General features: G+C 37.3%; 1 protein-coding gene across 1 annotated transcript in view; it reads right to left on the reverse strand.

Moving 5' to 3' along the window:
• Positions 1 to 1,968: 1,968 nt before the first annotated feature.
• ggps1 (geranylgeranyl diphosphate synthase 1) overlaps positions 1,969 to 26,742 on the reverse strand; it is a 44,988-nt gene continuing 20,214 nt past the window's right edge. The window contains exon 4 of the mRNA XM_056471179.1: positions 1,969 to 4,285. Within this exon, the coding sequence (XP_056327154.1) occupies positions 3,500 to 4,285 (786 nt within the window). The 3' untranslated portion in view covers positions 1,969 to 3,499. The remainder of the gene's footprint in view (positions 4,286 to 26,742) is intronic.

Consider the following 26,742-nt stretch of genomic DNA (forward strand, 5'->3'; position numbering starts at 1 on the left):
GTAAACGCGCATATGTGTGTGTACTGCAAATGCCATTTATGTGTCACTCCTCATTTCAGAAAGGCTTGAATGGACCACCACAAATACATCCAATAATCTTGGTATTTTTGACTAATGAGCTGCATTTCAGCTTCATCGGAGTCTGTCTATCACTGACTGCTGTTTATCTGACGTAATGCATGATGAGAAGCAGACACACGTGTGGGAGCGGTGGGCGGGGAGAAGCTCCTCATTTGCATTTAAAGCAACAGCTACAGTGTACTCAGACAGCAAAATGGGCAGATTCTACCTTATAAAATAAGTAATCTGATGGGTATTTTGAGCTGAAACTTTCGACAAGACACCAAAGGCTTATCTTACATCTTGTAAAAGGGGTAAAATTGGTGCCCTTTAATGGAAAAATGCACGCTTGCATGATGAGAATATGAGTGGATGAATGGGTTTATTCACAGAAGTATTCAGAAGACACAACATAAATAAAATAGCAAAAACTAAAGAGGAAGTGGTCTGATAAAGCGCACATGCTTGTTTTAAGGTAAAACAAAAAACCGTTTGACCTGTAAAACATCAAGCGCGGTGAGATCTGCTTCATCTCAATTCACTATTTCAGATTTATTTGATCATCAGAGGAGTTCAGTGAGCGTCCTTTAACATCATCAGCCCCAAAAACAACCCAACAGCTGCTAAATGTAGAAAGACACGAACGACAGACATTCAGGAGTGTTGAAGTTTCAACATAAGGCCACATCACGTCAGCTGAATAAACCGCTTTACAGTATATGACAATATTCACTCACACATGACGATCTCTTATTAATGAGGAAGAATAAATTAATAAATGTGCTGAATTAAACACTCAAAGGCAAAACAACAGATGGAGAATATTAGTTCTCATATAATAATCATCATCATCATCATCATCATCATTACAAAATATTTGTTTTGTAATGAAAACGGTCAAGATGTCAGTAATAATAATAATAATAATATTAATAAGTAATACAAAAGGAAAGGTCCATATGTAAACTGAACATCATCTGTCAACATAATGTGTGGTGAAAACATTAATCATTAAATGTTTGTATAATCTGAAAGGTTTTTTTGAGGTTTTATTCATAACGAAACCCATTTAACTATGAAAAATGTATTGTGAACAATGATAATGATCAAGACACCAGTTTCACAAGTCCATGAAATCTGAATCAAACAGAAGAGACTTCGTGTCCTGCCTTCAGTCCAAACTGAACAAAAATAGTTCACAGTGCAGGCCTGATTACCACGAGTCATTGTTTTGTTTGGCTGACTGCAGCTCCGCCCCAGACTCGAGTGCCCAGCAGAAGCTCCACCCCTATACTATTTTGGCCGACTACAACTCAACCCCAGACTTTTAAATGTTTAGCTCCGCCCCCATACTATGATAAATGTCTGACTGCAGCTCCGTTTTCTGATGATAGACAGGGACACTTTAAGCGATGCTGCTTGATGACTTTTCTATTAAGAATGGACAACTATATTCTATATGTAAGCCTATTCTATATGTAAGCCATTGTCCTAATTAATTACCTCGTGTCTCACCTGGTTGTCCATTTATGACAGTTTCCCCAAAGTTGCCCTGTATATCATCAGCATTAGATTCTTCTAAGTGGCTAACTGAAGCCCCGCCCTCATACTTTAACTAGCTGACTGTAGCTCCGCCCCCAGACATTTAAATGGTCAACTTTAACCCCACAGTATTATAAATGGCTGCAGCTCTGTGCCAGACTCTTTGACTCCCAACTCCACCCCCATACTATTTTGATCGGCTGACTACAGCACCACCCCTAAAATATTTAGATTGCCCAGCTGAAGCTCCACCACCCCCCTACAATTTAGATTGGCTGACTGCAGCTCCACCCCCATTCTATTTTAATTGTCTAAGCTCTTCCAAATGCTCAGCGGCAGCCCCGCCCCAGACACTTGAGTGCCCAGCTGAAACTCCACCCTCATACTTTTTAACTAGCTGACTGTAGCTCCGCCCCCAGACTTTTAAATGGTCAGCTTTAACCCCATACTATTATAACTGGCTTACTGCAGCTCTGTGCCAGACTGACTACCCAGCTTTAGCCCCGCCCCTTGATTCTTGGTTGCCAAGCTGAAGCTCGACCCCATACTATTTTGATTGGCTTACTGCAGCTCCTCCCCCAGATTTTTAAATGTTCAGCTGTAGCTCCACCTCCAGACATTTTTCACTGCCCAGCTGTAGCTCCACCCCCATCCCATTTTAACTGGCTGATTGCAGCTCCACTCCCAGCCTTTTAAATGCTCAGCTACAGCCCCACACTACACCCCCAGAGTCTTAATTGCCCAGCTGAAGCTCCACCCCCATATTATTTTGATTGGCTAACTACAGCTCCACCCCTAGAATATTTTGATTACCCAGCTCAAGCTCCACCCCCATAATATTTAGATTGGCTGACTGCAGCTCCACCCCTGGACTTTAAAAGCTTGCCCACTATTATTTTAACTAGCTGACTGCAGCTCCACCCCCATACTGTTTTAACTGGCTAACCACAGATCTGCTTCCAGATTCCAAACTTTAAATGCTCAGCTGTAAACCTGTCCTAGACTCGAGTGCCCAGCTGAAGCTCCACCCCATATTATCATCATCTCCACCTCTACTAGTTTAACTGGCTGATTGCAGCTCCACCCCATACATTTAAATACTCAGCTGCAGCCCCGCCCCAGACTGTTTTAACTAATACATCTCCTCCCCTGAACTCTTTCCAATGCCCAGCTGAAGCTCCACCCCATACCATTTTAAATGGCTGACTACAGCTCCGCCCCTGTACTTTTAAATGCTCATCTCCAACCCATACTATTTTAACTGGCTGATTGCAGCTCCACCCCTAAACATTTAAATACTCAGCTGCAGCTCCGCCCCAGACTCTTCAATGCCCAGCTGAAGCTCCACCCCCCCACTATTTTAACTGACTAATGCATCTCCGCCCCTGAAGTCTTTTGACTGTCTGGCTGTAGCCACGCCCCATACTATATTAACTGCTTAATGCATCTCCGCCCCTGAACTCTTTTCAGTGCCCAGCTGTAGCCCCACCCCCAGACTATTTTAACTAAAGCATCTCCGCCATGAACTTTTTTCAATGCCCAGCTGTAACCCCGCCCCTAACTATTTTAACTAATGCATCTCTACCCCTGAACTCTTTTGAATGGCCAGCTGTAGCCCCGCCCCCAGACTATTTTAACTAATGCATCTCTGCCCCTAAACTCTTGAATGCCCAGCTGCAGCCCCGCCCCCATACTATTTTTAACTAATGCATCCCCAACCTAGAACTCATTTGAATGCCCAGCTGTAGCCCCGCCCCAGACTATTTTAACTAATACATCTCCGCCCCTAAACTCTTTTGGCTGCTCAGCTGTAGCCCTGCCCCCAGACTATTTGAACTGCTAAATGCATCTCCGTCCCTGAACTCATTAGACTGCCCAGCTGAAGCTCCGCCCCAGATTATTTTGATTGGATGACTGTAGCTCCGCCCTCAGGCTCTTTATACATGCGGCTCAGATGCTCCACCAAAGCCTCCAGTTCCGGGTTCCCCCCGAGCTCCTTAATCAGCCTGTAAGCCTCCACCTCCAGATCCACCAAAGTCTGCCGGGTGTAAGCGAACGAGCCCACCTTCTCCAGATAATCCACACAGTAGCGTTTAATATCCACGTTCTCCGTTCTCTGACGCAGAATATTCTGCACCTGTGTGCTCTCGGGATGCGACCAGATGGCGTGAATGGTGGGAAACGAGAACTTTCCTTCGGTCAAGTCTTCACAGAAGCTTTTGTTAGCGCTGTACTCTTTGGAGTTCAGATTAGCGTAGTCGTCCCGGATCTGGAAATACAGCCCTAGAGTGTCTAAAAGTGGCTTCAGATCTCGCTTCCAGTCAGAGAAGAGCTGCATGAGGCCTACAGCGAGCCCGAAGAGGCCTCCGGTTTTCTGCAGCACCATAGCACGGTACTCAGCCTCGCTGGGACAAGTGTAGGTGTCCCGCCAGTGGATGTCCAGCCCCTGGCCGCGGTGCAGCTCCAGCAGCTGCCGGGTGAAGACGCGCACCGCCTCCGGGTGCTCCAGCATCAGCACCTTCTCCAGGCCCAGGAAATACACATAGTTTGCGGAGTTGATGACCGACGGGATGCCGTAGATGCTGTGAGCCACTGGGAAACCCCGCCGCAGCTTCGAGCTGTCCTCAATATCGTCAATCAGCAGACTGGCATTGTGTAGCATCTCCGTCACCTCGATGATCACCTGTAGATGCACAAACACAACAAAGATCAGCAATTATTAAGGAGTAAATACAGGATATGAGTAGAAATCATACGTGCAGGTACTAAAATGCAAAACTCCACTTAATTAACATGCACACGTGTGTAATTAATACTTTCTGACTAGCATCAATGTATCATGCTAATGTCCAGATGCACAACTAACACAAGGCTTCTCAAAACATTCGATGTGATGGAGGAATAAGCAACTTTAACCATTCATTTACAGTATTCTGTAGTGTATATATGATTGTGCAGGGGGGGATCAATGGTTAGCACAGTCGCCTCAAAGCAAAAAGGTCACTGGTTTGAGTCCCGGCTGGGTCAGTCGGTATGCATGTTCTCCCCGTGTTGGTCTGGGTTTCCTCCAGGTGTTCGGGTTTCACCCACAATCCAAACACATGCACTATAGGGGAACTGATAAACTAAACTGATCGTAGTGTATGAGTGTGTGTCTGAATGAATGTGTATGGATGTTTCCCAGTACTGGGTTTCAGCTGGAAGGGCATCCGTTGTGTAAAACAGACGTCTGAAATGGGCTGAAGGCCACTTGTGCAGTCAAAAGTGCTGACAGGACTTATTTCTGGATCTGATGTAAGAATGCTGATATTATGAAGTGAGCCGCAGGTGTAATAGCAGTGTTGTCCTGCAGGGGGCAGCAGCTCCACTATATTAGATGAGCAGTCCGCGTAATCAGGGTGTGTCTGAAATGCAGACCATCATCATTATCTGTGTGTTTAGTGTTTAGTCTGCGCAGAGGCATCAACACATTCACAAGACTTCAAAAAGAGAGGATATATAAATACAAGTACATAAATGTATTATTGATTATTAAATAATAATTGCATGCAAAAACTGCTCATTTAAAACTGCAAAAAACGCATTTGTTTTGTGCACTTTTGGAAAACTATACACTCCCAAAAAGAAAATAAAAATAAATAAAAAAATTATATATATATATATATATATATATATATATATAAAATAAACAAAAGAACAAAAATAAATAAATAGTGCTCAATACAATTTATTTATGAAGGAATATAATTATTTACAATATAAACATCATTAACAGGTGTGTTTACTGTCAATGCAACAAGAATTAAAATAGAGTTAACAATATCATCTATTAATTCATCCAAAACAATAACCACCAGTATATATTTTTTATTCGTCTTTAAGACAAATAAAAATGGCACTTATTCTTTATTAAAATAGAAATACAATATTAGAATGTGATAATTTATATAATTTTATAGTTGTTTGCATATAAATGTAGAATATTAAAATGTTTTTTCATTTTATTTTTATGTTGATGCTATTTGATCAATTAATGTTTATAAACATATAAAATTTCTAATCATAATAGTTTTAATAACTCATCTCTAATAACTGATTTATTTTCTCTTTGTCATGATGACAGTAAATAATATTAGACTAGATATTCTTCAAGACACTTCTATACAGCTTAAAGTGACATTTAAAGGCTTAACTAGGTTAATTAGGTTAACTAGGCAGGTTAGGGTAATTAGGCAAGTTATTGTATAACGATGGTTTGTTCTGGAGACTATTGAAAAAATAAATAGTTTAAAGGGGCTAATAATTTTGACCTTTAATTATTAATATTATACATTTTTTTTCAAAAAACATTATTGTATTAATAATATTGACATTAAAATGATTTTTAAAAAAAATTATAAACTGCTTTTATTCTAGCCGAAATAAAACAAAGACTTTCTCCAGAAGAAAAAATATTATCAGACATACTGTGAAAATTTCCTTACTCTGTTAAACATCAAAATTCAAAGGGGGGCGAATAATTCTGACTTCAGCTGTATATGACAGCACACAGCTAAAAACATTTGGAAAGTATAAGAAAAGTCAATGCTGCCGTACACATTACATGCACATAGACCAGATTAAGTTACAGTACAGAAGTGAGAATATACATAAAAAAAAAATCATATACTGTATAAACTTGTCATTCCTATGGAGGCAGCAAGCGTGTTTTGTGCATTAAGAACTTAAGAAATGAAAAAGGTATAAATATTAAAAAAAAAAAAATAAATAAATAAAAATAAAATCAAGATGAATTAAACAATGTTTTATTATTATTAAATAAAAATATATGCAAATAAAGCAATGCTTCCTTTTAAATCATTGTTAAAGATACAGATTTTAATAAATGTTTCCAATTCGAAAGTTATTTAGGGTTTTTAAAATTCAGTAGCAATTGTTTTCCATGTATACAATTTATTATGAAATGAAATATTCCTCTATTAGGAAACATGCATTTAGATTTTCTGTTTCAAATTTAACAAATAATATTTTAATCAGTATTAATATAAACTGAATATATAAACTTTGCATGCAAATATATGCTTACTATGCTCGCACAATATCTATGGAGGGCAAAACCTGCAAAAACAATAAATAAATAAATAAATAATAACGCAAATACATAAATGAGTAAATAAAGCCACAAATTACTGCATAAATAAAATATAAATATGCAAATAAATAAATGTATATTTAAAAAAAAAAATCCTAAAATCCCATTACTTAATATATAAATAATTAATCGAGCGGGTAGATAAATAATTATGATTGCTAATAAAAGAGTGTCTGTCAATCATCAGAAGGCAGCCTTTATGCCATCATTGGTTAATTGTTAGAAAAACTTAGATTTCGATTTTTATTTTTTGTTTGGCTTCTGATGATTGACAGGTCAACATGCTAATGAGAGGCTTCTTGAGGAAAAATAAATACACAAATACATTAAGATACATTCTACACAATACTTAAATTACACAAATACATTCAAGAAATGAAGAAACATTTGAAAGAGGGGAAAAAAAATAAATTTTCCCCCAACATTCATGTAATTTATTTGATTATTTTTCTACCCGCACTTAATTATTTATATAAATTATTTATATACATTTATTTATTTGCATATTTATTTCATTAATGCAGGGATTTATGGATTTATTAGATACAGTTGACGTCAGAATTATTATCCCCCTTTGAATTTTTAAATTACCCAAATGATGTTTAGCAGTGCAAGGAGATTTTCACCTTTTTCATTTTTCTTCTGGAGAAAGTCTTATTTGTTTTATTTCAGCTAGAATAAAAGCAGTTTTACATTTTTTTTTCAAAAAACATTAAAGGCCAAAATTATTACCCCCCCTTTAAACTATTTATTTTTACAATAGTCTACAGAACAAACCATCATTATACAATAACTTGCCTAATTACCCTAACCTGCCTAGTTAACCTAATTACCCTAGTTAAGCCTTTAAATGTCACTTTAAGCTGTATCTTGGGCTGCCTTTACACTGCAGATCTTGATGGTCAATTCAGATTTTGTGACTGTCTCCGATTGTTTTGATGACCTGCTAACATCACCTTTTAAAAGGGACTCGTATGCGATTGTCTGCATTTTCACAGCACACGGCAAAGGCGCAATAACCAGGAAAAAAAAACAGCGGGCGCTGACTAACAGCTGATAATTAAAGAGTGCTCTTTTCTCTATTCCTGTGTGCAATCTGTTCACAAGCTGTTTACTATAGTTTATGACAGAAAGGCTTCTCATTTGGCCGTCTTCTTTTGATATATAGGCTTATTTTAAAACCTTTAGGCATCTTAATGTCATGTCCATGGCGTGATGTATGCACTAGTTTTATATTAGTTTATATTGGTTACGTGGCGGACATTGCGCTCTTTCGCTCTCGTTAACATGCTCAAATACCTGTGCTATATGACAAATATATGACACTATTTGCTATATGCTATATGCTAATGCTATATGACACTATTGAGGAAATTGGAATCCATGTGATTTGTTCCTGCTTACACGTACATGGGCCATATCCGATCTGTGCCACATGGGAGAAAAACAAAATAATCGGAATTGAGTCACTTGAACAGTGCAGTGTAAATGGCCAACACAATCTCACGCAGTTCTTAACCTTTTGATTTACTGGCTAATTTCTATGAATTCGTACAATTTAGTACGATTTGCTCATCCTCCAATGACGGTTGGGTTTAGGGGTGGGGTTAGGTGCCACGCCTCCTTTTTAAAATCATACAATTTCGTACAGATTAGCCACTAAACTGACAAACGTAAAATACTGACATTTTCTCGCGAGATCAGGCTGAAAATACTGACGTTTTCTCGCGAGATCAGGCTGAAAATACTGACGTTTTCTCGCGAGGCTGTAAATGTGGCCTTAAAGAAGATCTAGTGAAATATTATGTACCGTCAACATGGCAAAGACAAAAGATGAGTTAATAAAACTATTATCTTTAGAAATGCGTTGAGGAAAATCTTCTCCATTAAACAGAAATTGGGGAAAAAAATAAACAGGGAGGGCTAATAATTCCAGGTGATTTTTAAATAATTCTGACTTTTAAAAAATCCATAAATTCCTGCATAAATATGCAAATAAATAGATAAATATGCAAATAAATGAATAAATGTACAGTTATTTACATTCATTTATTTATTTATTTATTTATTTGCATTATTTAAATTAAATTTAATTTATGGATTTATGAAATACATTTATTTGCATATTTATTATTTTATTTATGCAGGAATTTATGGATTTATTATATACATTTATTTATTTGCATATTTATTATTTTATTTATGCAGGAATTTATGGATTTATTATATACATTTATTTATTTGCATATTTATTATTTTATTTATGCAGGAATTTATGGATTTATTATATACATTTATTTATTTGCATATTTATTATTTTATTTATGCAGGAATTTATGGATTTATTATATACATTTTTTTATTTGCATATTTATTTATGCAGGAATTTATAAATTTATTATATACATTTGTTTGCATTTTTATGCAGGAATTTATGGATTTTCTAATATACATTTATTTATTTGCATATTTATTATTTATTTATGCAGGAATTTATGAATTTATTATATACATTTATTTATTTGCATATTTATTATTTTATTTATGCAGGAATTTATGGATTTATTATATACATTTTTTTATTTGCATATTTATTATTTTATTTATGCAGGAATTTATGGATTTATTATATACATTTTTTTTATTTGCATATTTATTTATGCAGGAATTTATAAATTTATTATATACATTTGTTTGCATTTTTATGCAGGAATTTATGGATTTTCTAATATACATTTATTTATTTGCATATTTATTTATTTATTATTTAATTTATGCAGGAATTTGTGGATTTTTTTTAATATACATTTATTTATTTGCATATTAATTTTTTCATTTATGCAGAAATTTATGGATTTATTTATATATTTACATATTCATTTATTGTTTGTTTATGCAGGTTTCAGCCTCCATATATATCGCTACACATCAATATTGCAATGTGTTTATCTGCAATAGTCACATCACAGGATTCAATTGATTATTAAAGATTAAAAGAAATATTATTATTATTATTGTTGTATTTATACAATAATGACAGTGTTATTTTACATTTGATTGTTCAATTTCTGTGCTTGAATACTGTTAGAATGCCTGGAAATTCATAAAACACAGCTTATTTAATTATTTTATATTGCATTTGATTATAATTTATACAGATGCACTGCATGGAGAAAGACTAGATCATTCAAGTCAGCCTAAATTAATAAAATCTTTCCAAATAGAGCTCTTCAAATCATCTAGTGACATGATGTATTGCAATATTTAAATCGCAATGTCTGATTTTTCCAGCCCTAATATAAAACTTGACTCTAAATACCCAAGCGACACATGCTATGAACAGATTTTTCAACAGTCTACAGAGTGTGTTTAAATAAACTCCAGCATCCCACTCTCTGACCTTTACTTTCATAACCTGCAGTCCTGAATCACCAGCAGGGGGCGAAAACACTGGCATGAGCCTCAATCATAGTGAACGCAGAGCAGGAAAAACTTCAGGGAGAAAAAACACAGAGCTGACCTTAACAAGTGTGTATCGAGAGCTGCTGTGAAAAGCTCTCGCGCACGAGTTAAAAGCAGGTTACTGTAAACTGGAGCTGTCAAAGTAATAATAATGGACGCGCCTGAGAGCGAGAGCTGCTGGGAATGAAGCCAAACACACACTTCAGACACACACTGATCGTCTCGATCATCGGTGTGACATCTGCTAAAAACACGTGCCGATTCTGATCTGGGAGCAGTGCATTTACACACTGGGAGATTTTCGATTTACTGTGTTTTCATCTGCTCTCATGAAGCATTACATCATCTCTGGATGACATCATCTCGGCTTTCTGCTTGCTTACTAATGCCTGCATGAAAACAATCAAGACTTGCATAGGAGATGCCTGTGTGACGCATTTATCAGTCACAAATAAAACCATTAGATTTCTCTACTAATCAACAGCATTTTAAAAGCTAGATTTAATATAATACCAGTTAAAAAAGTGCTTAAGATCTGTTTTAAATCTATAATATTATATTTATTAAATTATTATTATATTAAATAAGACCGCATACATTTTGAAAATGTTTATAACGATGTTAGATGTGGCGGTAATTAATAATACAATATTCATTAGTCCCTTTATTCATCAGGGGTCGCCACAGTGGAATGAACCGCCAACTTATCCAGCATATGTTTTACACAGCGGATGCTCTTCCAGTTGCAACCCAGTACTGGGAAACACCCATACACACTCATTCACTACAGTCAATTTAGTTCATCAATTCCCCTATAGCGCATGTTTGGACTGTGGAGGAAACCCACGCCATCATGAGGAGAACATGCAAACTCCACACAGAAAGGCCAACTCACCCAGCCGGGACTCCAACCAGCGACCTTCTTGTTGTAAGGTGACAGTGCTAACCACTGAGCCACCGTGCTGTCCTTAATAAAATATATTATGGTAATTAATATGCGCAATAACATTGTAGGTGTTTGCACTAAAAGATAATATAAACAGATATAAAGATAAACTAACCTTTAAAAAATAAATAAAGCATAATAGGGGGTGTCACGGTGGCACAGTGGGTAGCACGATGGCCTCAAGAAGGTCATCGGTTCAAGTCAGAGCTGGGTCAGTTGGCATTTCTGTGTGGAGTTTGCATATTCTCCCTGTGTTGGCAGACACAGACGATAACTCCCCCGGAGTTTGATGTCATTCACCCGTGACGCTTTCACTATCCCGCTTTCTGAAATGATTCCTCACAGTAAACGTAAACAATCTGTAGCGCCAATTTTGCACAGAGCGTGTCTCAATAATAAAACCAGGAAGAAAAAGCATTTGACATTTCCCCGCGGTCATTTGAACTGTCGCATGGGGGTGCACAGGGGGGTGCCCCGGTGGCTAGAGCCTCTGGCCCTCTGGCCTTATTGGCTGAAGTGCCCCTCTCAGCCTGTACCCACTCCCTCCTCCTCCTCCGACGCGTCCGTGCCCCACCCCTCCAGTGATTCCGGTAATCCCAATCTTCACTTTGCTTTCTGCGACCGTGGTATGGAAAGCATCGTCAATGCACAGAGATATCGAATTGAACCAAATCGATAGCATGATAATCGTAACCGAACCGTGAGACCAGTGTAGATCCACACCCCTACTCGTTACAATTATAGACCTTTTTCTTGGATGCTGCATGGAGGGCACCATAGTGACCAGCGTCTTCCGGTAAAATGTTTAGAACTTCCGTTCACAGCGTTTACAACCGGTAATCTGCGCTCCGAAAATGGGTTTCAATAGCATTTTGAGTGGATTACAGAGTGTTTTAGTGAGACACAACTTTGAAAGGTATGTGTTAAAGCCGTTATAATCTGTCAGATCTGTGATTCAAGCGCGAGAGAAAAACAGTATCATAAGCCATGTTTCTTTTTATTCTGCTTAATCACGGGCCCCAAAACAGATATTTAAAATGAACAAAACAATATGATGTCTTTAGACTGCTTTCTTTAATAACTACATTACACAATACTTGTACTTTTACTTTCAGTATCTGAGTAGTACATTTTTAAATAAAGTACTTGCAATACTTAAGTTCAAAAAAATGATGAATACTTTAGTACTTCCACTTGAGTATGGTGCTTAAAGAGCACTTCTACTTCTACTCAAGTCACTTTTTGATAGAGCACTTATACTTTTACCCAAGTCTGGGTCTCTAGTCTTTATACATCTCTGCAGATGAGTGACACTGATAAACAGCAGCGGCGATCACAGCTGATTCATGATAGACAAGGTGGAGAAAACTCTGCAGACACACGCTCGTGTCTGTATCCAGAAGTATCTCTGTAACAGCCGAGAGGAGAGGAAAAGTCATGCCAGCAGGTCAAATGGGTCACAGACAGAGAGAGAGAGAGAGAGAAATTGAGTTTACTTTTGGCCCGTTTCCACTGAGTGGTACAGTACGGTTCGGCACGCTTTTATGGCCGTTTCCACTGTCAAAAAGCGTACCGAACCGTACCACTTTTTCGGCACCCTTTCAAAAGGGTACCAAACACGAGAAAGGGTACCAAAAGGCGGAGCCACACGCGCAGCTGAACGCTATTGGTTTACAGAGATACGTCATTCGCTTACACAACAAGCCAGAATGAAAACAAAAAACCCGCCATGTTTAAAATACACAGAGAGAGATTTTAGCAGAATTATAAATACATATAATAACGAGCCATGGTCGATCTGGGCTCAAACAAACCTTGTGGTCATCTTCATGGACAGCCACAAATCCAAAAAGAAGAGCAGATTTACCCTGTGACGTGTAGTTTTTTACAAGCCAGTCTGAGGCGCGAGCGGTTTCGCTTTCTTGCTAGCGCTCGTGCACGTCTAACATTATATCTGAAATAACAAACTTCTTGAGCTGATGATAATAACCTGCGCTTGATTATTGACGTGCTTTTGAAACCCGATCCTGTCAGACACTGACAAACGCGAGAGTGAAGCGTGAAGAAACAAAGGAGAAGCCGGAAAAAAAGGAGCACATTATTTATCAGCAAACATGAACAAAATGCCATGTATAACTAACTTATTATCTTCACATTTTGAACTAATATGAACCGGGAATGATGGAATTACTGTCTAACAGAGGCTACATGTACTGCTGAAGATTACAGACACAGATGAGAGGTTTACACTGACTGTAGGCTATATTTTGTGTTGTTTTTGAACCTAAATACTGACGAAATGTCTGCTATATGCAGTTCTTGTGTAGTTGGTAACATATCTGAGACTGTAAGGGGCTGTATGTATTTATTTATGTTCATTTATTTAGTTATTTAATATAATTACAGACGTTACAGTAGGCTGTTTCGCACTGTCATTGATCTGCAGTTATAATCAACTCATGCTCATAGTAAAGTTAGTAATAAACATTTCTACACAAGTATTTATGTGTGTAAACCGTCTGTGTTGTGAGAAGTGCTTCTCATATGATATGCGAGCGACCTGTACAGCTTTACTGTAGACATTTCCTCGAGCGAGAATGACGTAGACTGAAACTTTCTGTCATACACCACGCCCACCAAAAGTGTACCCTTGTTAGTGGAAACGCAAGCCTGATAAAGGTGACCCGTACCAAACCGAACCGTACAGTACCAGTCAGTGGAAACGAGCCATTTCATTCAATTGCAGTGAAATGGGGCTTCTGCTGTAAGTGTCAGTGAAAGACTGTCCAGCAAACACACACACAGTGAAATCGTGCACAGTTTCTGTGTTTTTAAGTAGTTGGAGCATTGTAAACACTCCCCTCCCTCGCCATAGTAAGCTACAGCGACATTGCACATATGAGATAAATGACGTCAGTACATAATAACCGGTTATGATTATTACTGAAGCGATACAGAATTGTCCGCATCTGCATGGCAGTGCACTGAAGAAATAATTTTGACACCCCTATTTATAAACATGACTCCTTTTGATAAGATTAAAATCCAAAGGGGACATATACTACATTTTTATATTCAAACAGAGCAACTAAACTCTTCAAACCGCACAGATATACACTGACAGACAGAACTGCTTGTAGAAATGTGTGTTTGTTTTTTGATGCCCTTTATTTTGTCAGGTTATTTGCTCGAGTTGTGACTCTGACTGTAGTTCAGTGAACTCTCCATTCAGGGTGAATCAGCAGCTCTTAAAAACAGCCAAACACCCCAGCAAAGCAGCATTACTGATGCTCTGAACTCTACACACACACGCAGGCAAACAAACACCCACACAGACATACACATGCAGGTGTACACACAGGTTGAAGGATGTACAAACACACACACACATGCTCACAAGCAAACATGCATGTTTGCACACACCAGCACGTGAACATGCAAACATGCACGCACAATCAGACAAGCACAAACACACACACACACCAAACCTAAGCATACGACAGACAGACACACACACACACACGTGCACAGGTGAATGGACACACAACCACGTACACAAACAGACAGATGTGCACACATACAAACTCATACAAACATACAATCACACACAATTAAACACACACACTCAAGCTTGCACACAGTCAGATGAGCACACACATAGAAACAAACACACCTGCACAGACACACACACATACAAACCCAGACAGATGTGCACACATACACAAACAAACAGACACACTCAAGCTTGCACACACAAACAAACAAACCTAAGAGAGACACACAACACTCATGCACCAGCTTGTATACAAACAGATGAACAGACTCACAACCACACAGACTTACAAATGCACACGGACCGACAGACAAACAAACAGACATAAACACAGACTTGCTCACACAAACACAGATGCACACAGATACATGCTTACATGCACACACACCTCACACGACAGAGACACAACCACATACACAAACTACATAAACTAAGTGAGACAACGAGACCTCTCCAGAATCAGTGCTCTGCAAGAAGTCAATATATGTTTGTGTGAGGAAGCATTGAGTGTGTGTGTGTGTGTGTGTGTGTGTGTGTGTGTGTGTGTGTGTGTGTGTGTGTGTGTGTGTGTGTGAGAGAGAATGAGTGTATGGGTGTTTCCCAGTATTAGGTTGTGGCTGTAACTGCATCCGCTGCATAAAACATATGCTGGAATAGTTGGTGGTTCATTCCGCTGTGGCGACCCCTGATAAATATGAAATAATAAATAAACGAATAGCTTAATTTAGTACACCTAAATGTATATGTTGGAGTAAAATGTTAAATTAAAATAAATTCCAAAGTGACATATTATTTTGATAAATAGATCCATTTACTGAATCGGTTTTGCCCAAATACCTAAAATATATGACCTATATTACTACAGTTATTTATTTTAAACAAGTAAAAATCAAATAAATCATATTGTTCAATTAGAAACAAACCAGATGACTTCCCTTTGAAGAAATTAATAGCTATTAATCTTATCTAAAAAGACTCCTGGTTTGGTCTGGATAGTTGACAAGTCATATGCTCATACATAAACATCACTAGAAAATGATCTTTTTAATAAAATAAACTAAAGTATTGTTAAACTTTATTTTTAAATAAAACTATTTTACTACAGTAATTTACTTCTAAAATTACCATACAAATTGTGTTTATTTATTTATTTATTTATATATATATATATATATATATATATATATATATATATATATATATATATATATATATATATATATATATATATATATATTATTTATCATTGTTATTATTATTTAAACATTATTATATATTTTGTATACATTACATTATTATTATTACTATTATTATTATCATTATTATTATTATTATTATTATTATATATTTGTTTTTATAATTATTATTATTATTATTATTATATATTTGTGTTAATAATAATAATAATAATAATAACACAAATATAATAATATTAATAATAATAATAATAACAACAACAACAACAACAACAACAACAACAACAACAACAACAACACAAATATATATAATAATAATAATAATAATAATAATAATAATAATACAATATATATTATAATAATATTATTATTATATATATTTGTGTTGTTGTTGTTGTTGTTGTTGTTGTTGTTGTTGTTGTTGTTGTTGTTGTTATTATTATTATTATTATTATTATTATTATTATTATTATTATTATTATTATTATTATTATTATATATTTGCATCATTGTTGTTATTATTATTATTATATATTATTATTATTATATATTATTATTATTATTATTATTATTATTATATATTTGCATCATTATTATTATTATTATTATTATTATTATTATTTATATATTATTTATTGTATTATTATATATTATTATTATTATTATATATTATTATTATATATTATTATTATTATTATTATTATTATTATTTTCATTTTTAAGAAACAAACCAAATGACTTCTAGACTCAAAATGATCCTCACCTACATTACTGCAAATGCAATGGTTGTGAGAAAGAAAAAAAGAACCAATAAGAACAGGAAATGGCTCACAATATTTAAAATGCACACGCTTGTGCAGCAGAAAAAAAAGGCCTACCTGATACATACAAGCCTTCTAATGACTGAACTAGAGCTCCTACACCTCCGACCGCATAACACACATCCAAAAGGGAAGTTGTTTTCCATTCACAAGATCAAATAAAACGCAGAAGCGGAGAAGACGAGGCCATAAAACAGCACTGCTGGCACGAACCGCTGACTTTCCCCTGTCTGAAGAGCTTTAATGAAATATTCAGGATAAAAGGAGAGCTGCTGAAGCGGCGCTTGAATGTGATCTGACGGACTTAGCAGATAACACGACGCGCTGACAGAGATCAGCTGATTCACAATGACAAGATTAACATGGCTTAATCACCGGACGGGTTACAGTTCAGCATGATCACACACTGTTTTCTCCACTACAGATAATTTATGCTAATTAAAGAGGTCGTATGATGTAAAGATTTTGTGCATTTGGTTTAAAGGAAAATAATAATGGTATTTTATTTTGTACATATTACTGCTGCATGATATTGGATTAAAAAAATACATTATGATTCATTTAGATTGTCCTATTATTATTATTATTATTATTATTATTATTATTATTATTATATATTTTTAGATATAACAGAAATTAATTACAAGCACAGATTAATACAGTAGTTGGCATATACAAACCATAGACTGTAAAGAAAATGATTGAGTATCTGTGACGTCACCCATAGGTTTCTGAATGCAAATGAAGCTACAAGTAGGCGTGGACAACTGTTGCTATTTTATTCATGTGCCCGGGGGATACCAAACAAGGGCAAAGAGGCGGAGCATGGGCGGAGCTACAGACGCCTGCTAACATTTTGCTTACACAGGCTTTTCTTTGGGGGAAACGCTTGATACTTCATTACCTGTGACTCGTTTGTGTTCTGACCACATGTGCTTGTCTGCACATTATATCAGTGTTTAGACTTTTAAAAACACTGTTGTAATACATTGATCCACTAAACATTGTTCTTATGATGTCCTATGCCCCATATGGGTAAAATTACTGTTGTGCTGGTCTGAAAATAGCAACAAATCACACAAAACATGTTTTGCATCTTTTTGCGCTTGGTGTATGATTGTACCCAATATGTTGAGATAGCCAACATGCATAATATTGTAGTCACATTGAAAAGCAGGGAATAGGTTTTTCAACTTTTAGTGCGTCTTTTAGGAATATTCAGACTGTTGCATATGCAGTGGTTGTTCATCACAGGACCAAATGTTATTCTGGCCTACGACACTGAAAAACCATGACCATTTAAAGGCCTATTGTTTGTTAATTTGCAGTAAGGCTTCATTTACTTAAACCTAACTCTAATTAAAACGGTTAATTTAACAAACATCAATGTAATGCCCACTACTTTGTAAAAAAAATATCTGTGAAATAACAATTTTCCATATTTGGGTAATCATGTTTATTTACTTATTCAGTTATTTATTTATTTTAATGCTTTATTTACATTACCTTGATCTTTCCTTCAACAACTTTTGATGTTTAAAGAAGTGACTTGACATTTTTAATATAGTTTGAACTTATATTTTGTTTGCTTTTGTGTTGTAAATTAAGAAAAGAGGTAATAATTTGCCAGTATATTTTCTGTTATTTTACAAACTTAATTCTCTACACTCTTTCTTCTACAATGCATTGTTGTTTCAAACTACAAACATTTTCGTAAGTCACTTTTGGGGCTGCACAATATACAGTTGAAGTCAGAATTATTAACCCCCCTGAATTATTAGACCCCTGTTTATTTTTTCCCCCAATTTCTGTTTAACAGAGAGCAGATTTCTTCAACACATTTCTAATCATAATAGTTTTAATAACTCATTTCTAATAACTTGATTTATTTTATCTTTGTCATGATGACAGTTAATAATATTAGACTAGATATTCTTCAAGACACTTCTATACAGCTTAAAGTGACATTTAAAGGCTTAACTAGGTTGATTAGGTTGACTAGGCAGGTTAGGAGAATTATTGTTGTAGTTATTGTATAACGATGGTTTGTTCTGACTATTGGAAAATATAAAGCTTAAAGGGGCTAATAATTTTGACCTTAAAATGGATTTTAAAACATTAAAAACTGCTTTTATTCAAGCCGAAATGAAACAAATAAGACTTTCTCCAGAAGAACAAATATTATCAGACATACTGTGAAAATTCCCTTGCTCTGTTAAACATCATTTGGGAAATATTTACAAAAGAAAGAAAAAAATTCAAAGGAAGGCTAATAATCCTTATTAAAACGGTTTTAGCATTGCCATCTCAACGCGTGTGTCCTCAGTGGTCACATCGCAAGATATCAAATTTTGAGTAAGGATTATAGATGACCAGGAACCACAAGTAAAAACCCATGAGATTTGTGGAGTCACTGCAGAATTTAAGCATCATAGAATGCTTAAATTCATATAGAAAATAATATTCATATAGATTCAATAGAAAGTTAATGATCTACATGTGTTTTAGGGCCTGTGAGTTATGAGAGCATTTTAAGAGAGTTTAAAGCATTTTAATAGCGCATAAAGAAGTTTAATGATTGTTATTATGGAGTTATTTCTATGATGAAGACTTTGCAGTGATATTTGACATTTTATTATTCAATTTCTGCACGTGGACACTGTTAGATTCTCCCTAGAAAAACCATAAAGCACAGTTTATTCACTTTAATATTTGCTCCATTGTGTTTATGGCTGTAGTTTGTTTATTAAATGTATAGATATTTATAATTTCACTCAATGTCCATGTGCAGTGGGTATGTACAGTTCAGATAAGTGAATCAGTGCAATGTCGTGCAATGAATATGTGCAAACTTTAAATGTGCAAATGTTAAATAGTGCAGTGATTGTGAGGAGTATAAGTTAGAGGAGTGTGTGTGTGGGGGGGGGGGGGGGGGTGCAATAGAGTCAGTGAGGGGCAGAGTTCAAGAGGGAGACAGCTCTTGGGAAAAAGCTGTTCCTCAGTCTGCTGGTTTTTGTCCGGGGGAGCCTGAAGCGCCTGCCAGAAGGCAGGAGAGAAAACAGTCTGTGAGCAGGGTGAGAGGAGTCCTTAAGAATACTGCGTGCTCGGCGCAGACAGTGTTTCTTCTGTCCTCAATGTCTGGCAGTGTAGTCCCTGTGATGCGTTCATCAGTTTTCACCACCCGCTGCAGTGCCTTACGCTCAGCAACAGAGCAGCTTCCATACCAGACTGTGACGCAGTTGGTCAGGATGCTTTCTATTGTGCAATGGTAGAAGTTCACCAAGACGGCTGATGAAAGCTGGTTCTTCTTAAGTTGCCTCAAGAAGAATAGGCACTGGTAAGCCTTCTTGACCAGGCTGGAGGTGTTGGTGGTCCAGGAAAGGTCCTTTGAGATGTGGGTCCCCAGGAACTTGAAGGATGAGACAGGCTCAACGGCCATCCCATTAATGTGGATGGGATCATGCGAGCCTGTTCTTCCCTTCCTTATTGTCGGTGCACCAAGTGGCCAGATGCTGTATCTCCTCCCTGTAGGCAGTCTCATCATTATTGCTGATTAGACCAATCACTGTGGTGTCATCTGCAAATTTGATGATGGTGTTGGATCTGTTCACAGGCCTACAGTCGATGGTAAAGAGAGAGTAGAGGAAGGGGCTCAGCACACAGCCCTGTGGTACACCAGTGTTGAGTGTGACGGTGGTGGAGCAGATGTGGCCTGATCTAACATTCTGAGGTCTGTTAGTCAGAAAGTCCATAACCCAGTTGCAGAGAGACGCGTTGATATCCAGGTCTCTAAGTTTGATCATTAGCTTCGAGGGTATTTAAATCGCAATGTCAAATTTTTCCAATTATCAGCATCAAAAGTCCACAGATCAACATCCCATAATACAATTAATAAACGTAAATAAACAGAAAACTCCTGTAAAAAAAAATAAAAATGTACATATTACAGTGTACAAAAGCATTAATTTATTAATCTTAGTTTATTCTAATTTCTTAGTTTGCCTAATAACCCAATGCCATATGATTGCTTAACTAATACACAACAGCACATTCATTCATTTTCTTGTCGGCTTAGTCCATTTATTAATCTGGGGTCAATGAACCGCCAACTTATCCAGCATTTGTTTTACACAGATGTCCTTCCAGCCGCAACCCATCTCTGGGAAACACCCATATACACTCATTTCACACTCATACACCACGGACAATTTTAGCCTACCAAATTCACCTGTACCACATGTCTTTGGACTGTGGGGGAAACCGGAGCACCCGGAGGAAACCCACGCGAACGCAGGGAGAACATGCAAACTCCACACAGAAACGCCAACTGACCCAGCCGAAGCTCGAACCAGCGACCTTCTTGCTGTGAGGCGACAGCACTACCTACTGCACTACTGTGCCACCCACAAAAGCACAAGATTTCCCAATTTACATTACGCATTACAACACAAATACTGCATAACAACAAACCAATGATGTTTGGTCAATGAGTAGTGCAGAAATAGTGCACGGAGTTAAACCCCATGGCACACAAATCACTTGAAACAGCTTAAGTGGCTCTCCAATGATTTTTGCATTGATTAAATGTTCATAAGTGGACACCCATGCTGTGCTATGATGCTAAGATTATGCCAATGACAATGTCTATTGCTTTCTAAATGCATTACTGGAATTCTTCATGTGATCGTCAGCTCAGATCTGCAATGCTGGACAGAAAACAGCAGCATTGCCAAAGAGTTTTCCCTCAATGGATAATTCAGTCAGCGTATGATTTCTCAAGAACTGCTTGGTGCATTGTGTATTGTTTACATAACTATACTGAAGGGGTTTAAGGGGCATAATGAGATTTAAATGAAGGACACACTACAGTGCATTACACATCAGGCCAGCAGAAATTTGCACTGCAATCAGATAAAACTCATTTACAGATATCATATGATGATATTAGGTCATTTAACATGTTTAAAGTTACTCAGTCATGACCTGAATTAAATAAAAGATGCAAAATTGAGGAAGGACAGCAGATGAAATGGGGGTAGAAGACCACTAATAGATGTAGGAATTATCTTAAAACACTTACCGGCCACTTTATTAGGTACACCTGTCCAACTGCTCGTAAAGCAAATTTCTAATAATCGTAAAGTTTGCGAAATTCGTAAATTTCTAGTAATCAGCCAATCACATGGCAGCAGCTCAATGTATTTAGGCATGTAGACATGGTCAAGATGATCTGCTGCCGTTCAGAGCATCAGAATGGGGAAGAAAGGGGATTTAAGTGACTTTGAACGTGGCATGGTTGTTGGTGCCAGACGGGCTGATCTGATTATTTCAGAAACTGCTGATCTAATGAGATTCTCATGCATAACCATCTCTAGGGTTTACAGAGAATGGTCTGAACAAGAGGAAATATCCAGTGAGCGGCAGTTCTGTGGGCGCAAATGCCTTGTTGATGAGGTCAGAGGAGAATGGCCAGACTGGTCTCAGCTGATAGAAAGGCAACAGTAACTCAAATAAGCACTCGTTACAACCGAGGTCTGCAGAAGAGCATCTCTGAACACACAACACGTCCAACCTTGAGGCAGATGGGCTACAGCAGCAGAAGACCACACCGGGTGCCGCTCCTGTCAGCTAAGAACTGGAAACTGAGGCTACAATTCACACAGGCTCACCAAAACTGGACAATAGAAGCATGGTTTCCCCTACATTCATTATTCCATGGCGGGGCGCCACACCAAAATTCATTCCGCCACGGCTAAATTACAGCTTCTAATTCAAAACATTCAGTCGTTGTTTTTTTAAATAGCAGGTTATATAATCACACCAAAACGTATTAAAAGGTAAATGAATTATAACAGCGCAAACTTTTCTGTAATCGCAGTAGTGCTGTGCGTTATTTGTTTAACCCTTTAAGGTGACGTGCTGACTGACTGACAGGTGCGTGATGCATGAGGCTAGCAAACACGATGCAAGTTTCAGTTAAGATGAACACACTTTATATAGTTATACTTTATTTATAGAGAAAGGTCTGTGGTTTTGCTTGCAATGACTTTCTTACTGGAGTTTATAGCTGTTTCACTTTACTTCAGAAAGCTTTAATGCCACTCTGTAGGTCTATTGGAGGCATTCATAAATATTCCTAGCCAAACTAATACATTTTGGAAACATACTTGTTACATGCTCTAAATCACACTTCAGCAGCATTTATTTGAGACCGCACAAGAAGATCTGCACTTGAGCAACGTATATCTGAGGGCACGCAAGAAGTTGTGCAAGAACAGGAAATCGGCGCGCAAGCAGAGATCCGCATGCTCATAGTACATAAATGCGATCTCGACTTGTAATACTGCGCTCACAACATTTATCATTGAAATAACACCATTGGTAGTTGATGGATCTGAGTAAAAGGCTGCCGCCACAGCTGGAAAAAATCCTAGAGGAAACACTGAGAAGATTGAAGAAACGTTGCCTAGTCTGATGGGTCTCCATTTCTGCTGCCACATTCGGATGCTCGGGTCAGAATTTGGCATCAACAACATGAAAGCATGGATCCATCCTGCCTTGTATCAGCGGTTCAGGCTGGTGGTGGTGGTGTAATGGTGTGGGGGATATTTTCTTGGCACACTTTGGGTTCATTAGTACCAATTGAGCATCATGTTAACGCCACAGCCTACCTGAGTATTGTTGATGACCATGTCCATCCCTTTATGACCACAGTGTCTCCATCTTCTGATGGCTACTTCCAGCAGGATAACACACCATGTCATAAAGCGTGAATCATCTCAGACTGGTTTCTTGAACATGACAATGAGTTCACTGTACTCAAATGGCCTCCACAGTCACCATATCTCAATCCAATAGAGCACATTTGGGATGTGGTGGAACGGGAGATTGGCATCATGGATGTGGAGCCGACAAATCTGCAGCAACTGTGTGATGCTATCATGTCAATATGGAGCAAAATCTCTGAGGAATATTTCCAGTACCTTGTTGAATCTCTGCTAAAAACGATCAAGACAATTCTGATGCGAAAAGGGGGTCCAACCCAGTACTAGTAAGGTGTACCTAAAAAAGTGGCCAGTAAGTGTATATGTGTGTACTGTGTATATTTATAAATACACACATGCATGCATTTGAAAAATATTTATAATTAGGCAAAATACAAGTATATGATAGAAATGTTTATAAACAAAAAAAAAACTACTAAACTTTTTGTAGATGTGTATGTGTATATTATATAAATATATAAATGTATAGATAAATGTAAAATGTTTAATCTTTGCCCAGCACTAATAATGAATAAATAAATGATACTTTCATAATCTGAAAAGGATTTTCCTGATATTCTGTGCTCAGACTGTCATGATTGCAAGAAAATCACTTTTCCGTCAGAAGCTGCTTGTGCATTTGTGTGTCTCTCTTCTGTAACTCAAGCTGAGGGGCACAGTGCTGAAAATGGCCCGTGATGTGATGTTCAGAGCATAAATGTATTTGCATTGATTATATGCAGTCTCCACGATGCCAGTGCAGCAAAACAACAAAGAGAAATCAGGTCAGGGCCAAACTTTATCGGTTGCCTTAATAATAATAATAATAATAATAATAACAAACAACAACAACAACAATAATAATAATAATAATAATAATAATAATAACAACAACAAACAATATTTAAAAAATACATTAAAATTTTTGCATCTCCTTGTGTTAATGTGCATTTTAAAGCATTGCAATAGAAAAAAAATTTAAGGGTAAAAATATTATTATAGGATAAAAATCCTATAATTCAGTCACAAACAGATTTACGTTTGCTTGGGGTAGATTTGGACTTTACAAATAATAGGAGGAGATGTAAACACATTTCTCAAATTAACTCTGACGTATATCAAACAGTACCTACATGGCACCATTACGCTTGCTTTATTTACTGTTGGTTGCTAGGTTACCAATACTATAACTAGCCACTCTAACAACTTGATCAAAAATCTGCATTTGGGATTTCCACTTTATATTAAGTGGCCTTATCTAATATATACTTACACTCAGATTAATCATTTGTTACAATGGACTTTGTGTAAATACATGCTTTTACATTGCACTTATTCTTGACTTAATACATGCATGTCATTTCATTCATTCTTTCATTTTCCTTCGGCTTAGTCCGTTATTTATTAAGGGTTGCCACAGAGGAATGAACCACTAAATATTTCAGCATGTGCTTTACACAGTGCACCTATGCACACATGCACTATAGCCAACTTAGTTCATCAATTCCCCTATAGCGCATGTGTTTGGACTGAAGGGGAAACTGGAACGCCCGGAGGAAACCCACACCAACATGGGGAGAACATGCAAACTTCACACAGAAATGCCAACAGACCCAACCAGGACTCAAACCAGCGTCCATCTTGCTCTGAGGTTACACCGTGCCATCCATATATAATTCCATTGTAGTTAATTACATTTATAATACACCATTGACCCATCCCTTACCTTAACCATCACTAAAACTACCCAAACCACCACACCTTTCTATAATCTTACCCTCAATAACACCAGAAATGTTCTGCAATACATTATGAGCTTTTATATTTTGAATGTAAGTGCATGTAGTTAATGCCATTTAATATAAAGTTGGACTGGGATTTTGAAGTGGAATAGAAACCCGGCTATTAATACAACGCCATCCCAACCATCTAACCACCCACATTAGAGGGCACCTATGGTAAAAAATCTACTTTTCAAGCTGTTTGGACAGACATATGTGCATGTATGGTGTATAGACCGTCATATTGGGGTGATATAAACACACTCAGTGCTTTTTTTTTTTCAATTTAACAACATAAAAACGGTGGACCAATTGGAGCTGTTTTCAGATCGACCGCAACTTTACGTAGGAGAGCGGCCCCCCCGCCCACCAATATTGATTGACAGGCGCGTCATCATATCCTCAGTTTGTTGATTCACGTCCGCCATTTTCAGCGTGAGTCGAAGTGATATCACTAAAGGAACACGCTAGCTCTATTTTTAGATGCAAGGCTCATTGGGCTCAACACAAGATCAATATTCTCCACATTATCGCTCTAATCGGAATTATTGGTTGTATCTTTAGGTAGGTTTGCAAACATGTGTACTTCTCATTGAGTCTACCTTATACTTCAGCCGTTTGCATTTCTCAACATTTCTCATTGCATTTTCTCAGAAGCTCCCTGTGATCTTAACTAGGTGCTGCTGTACCTGACGCTGCGCCATGCATTTTAGAATTCTAAACATCGGTTTCTATCAGGGTACACTCAAGTCGACGGCTGGACGCCGCGGGCCGCTGCAGAAACCTATGTTTAGAATTCTAAAATGCGTGGTCCGACAATTCGGGACACTTCATGTCTCTGCCGCGCCACAGAGAGTGTCTGGTGTGCCGTGTCGCGGCTTCGAGCAACGCATCCCGTGCCTCAGTCAAAGTTAATTCAGTGTGTGTGGTTATTAGTTTATGTGTACAAGCTCGGCACTTGAAACTAGCACACAGTTGGCTGTAAAACTGTACAAAGACACAAATGATTTTGTTCTCTCTGCTTGGTCTGTGTCAGAGTCGTACATGTACAACTGATTGCTGATCCTCTCACTCCTGCTCCTTCTCTCAGTCTTCCTGTCTGACTCTGTTGCAAACACAGAGCGGGTGAGCTTATGGCCACGCCCCCTTGTTACGTTGGCGGGAAGCCGAAACTAATCTACATGTGAAGCAACACACCCCTAAATCAGCGAGCTGTGGACACGCCCCCAACATGACACTTTAACACATTATAATAAAACAATCTGAATTGTGTTTTAAACTGAACCTAAACTGGCACACTCAGAACAACCATAATATTAATATTACCCTTTAACATATCAGCATCACAAATGTATCCATTTACATGCAAAATTATAAACGGTAGCACAGTAACTCAGAAAATAATCATGCAAAAGTAATTTATCGGCACAAGAATCCTTAACTAATGTAAGTCATGTTAAATGTT

This window comes from Danio aesculapii, chromosome 13, assembly GCF_903798145.1.
Source record: "Danio aesculapii chromosome 13, fDanAes4.1, whole genome shotgun sequence".
Taxonomy (NCBI): domain Eukaryota; kingdom Metazoa; phylum Chordata; class Actinopteri; order Cypriniformes; family Danionidae; genus Danio; species Danio aesculapii.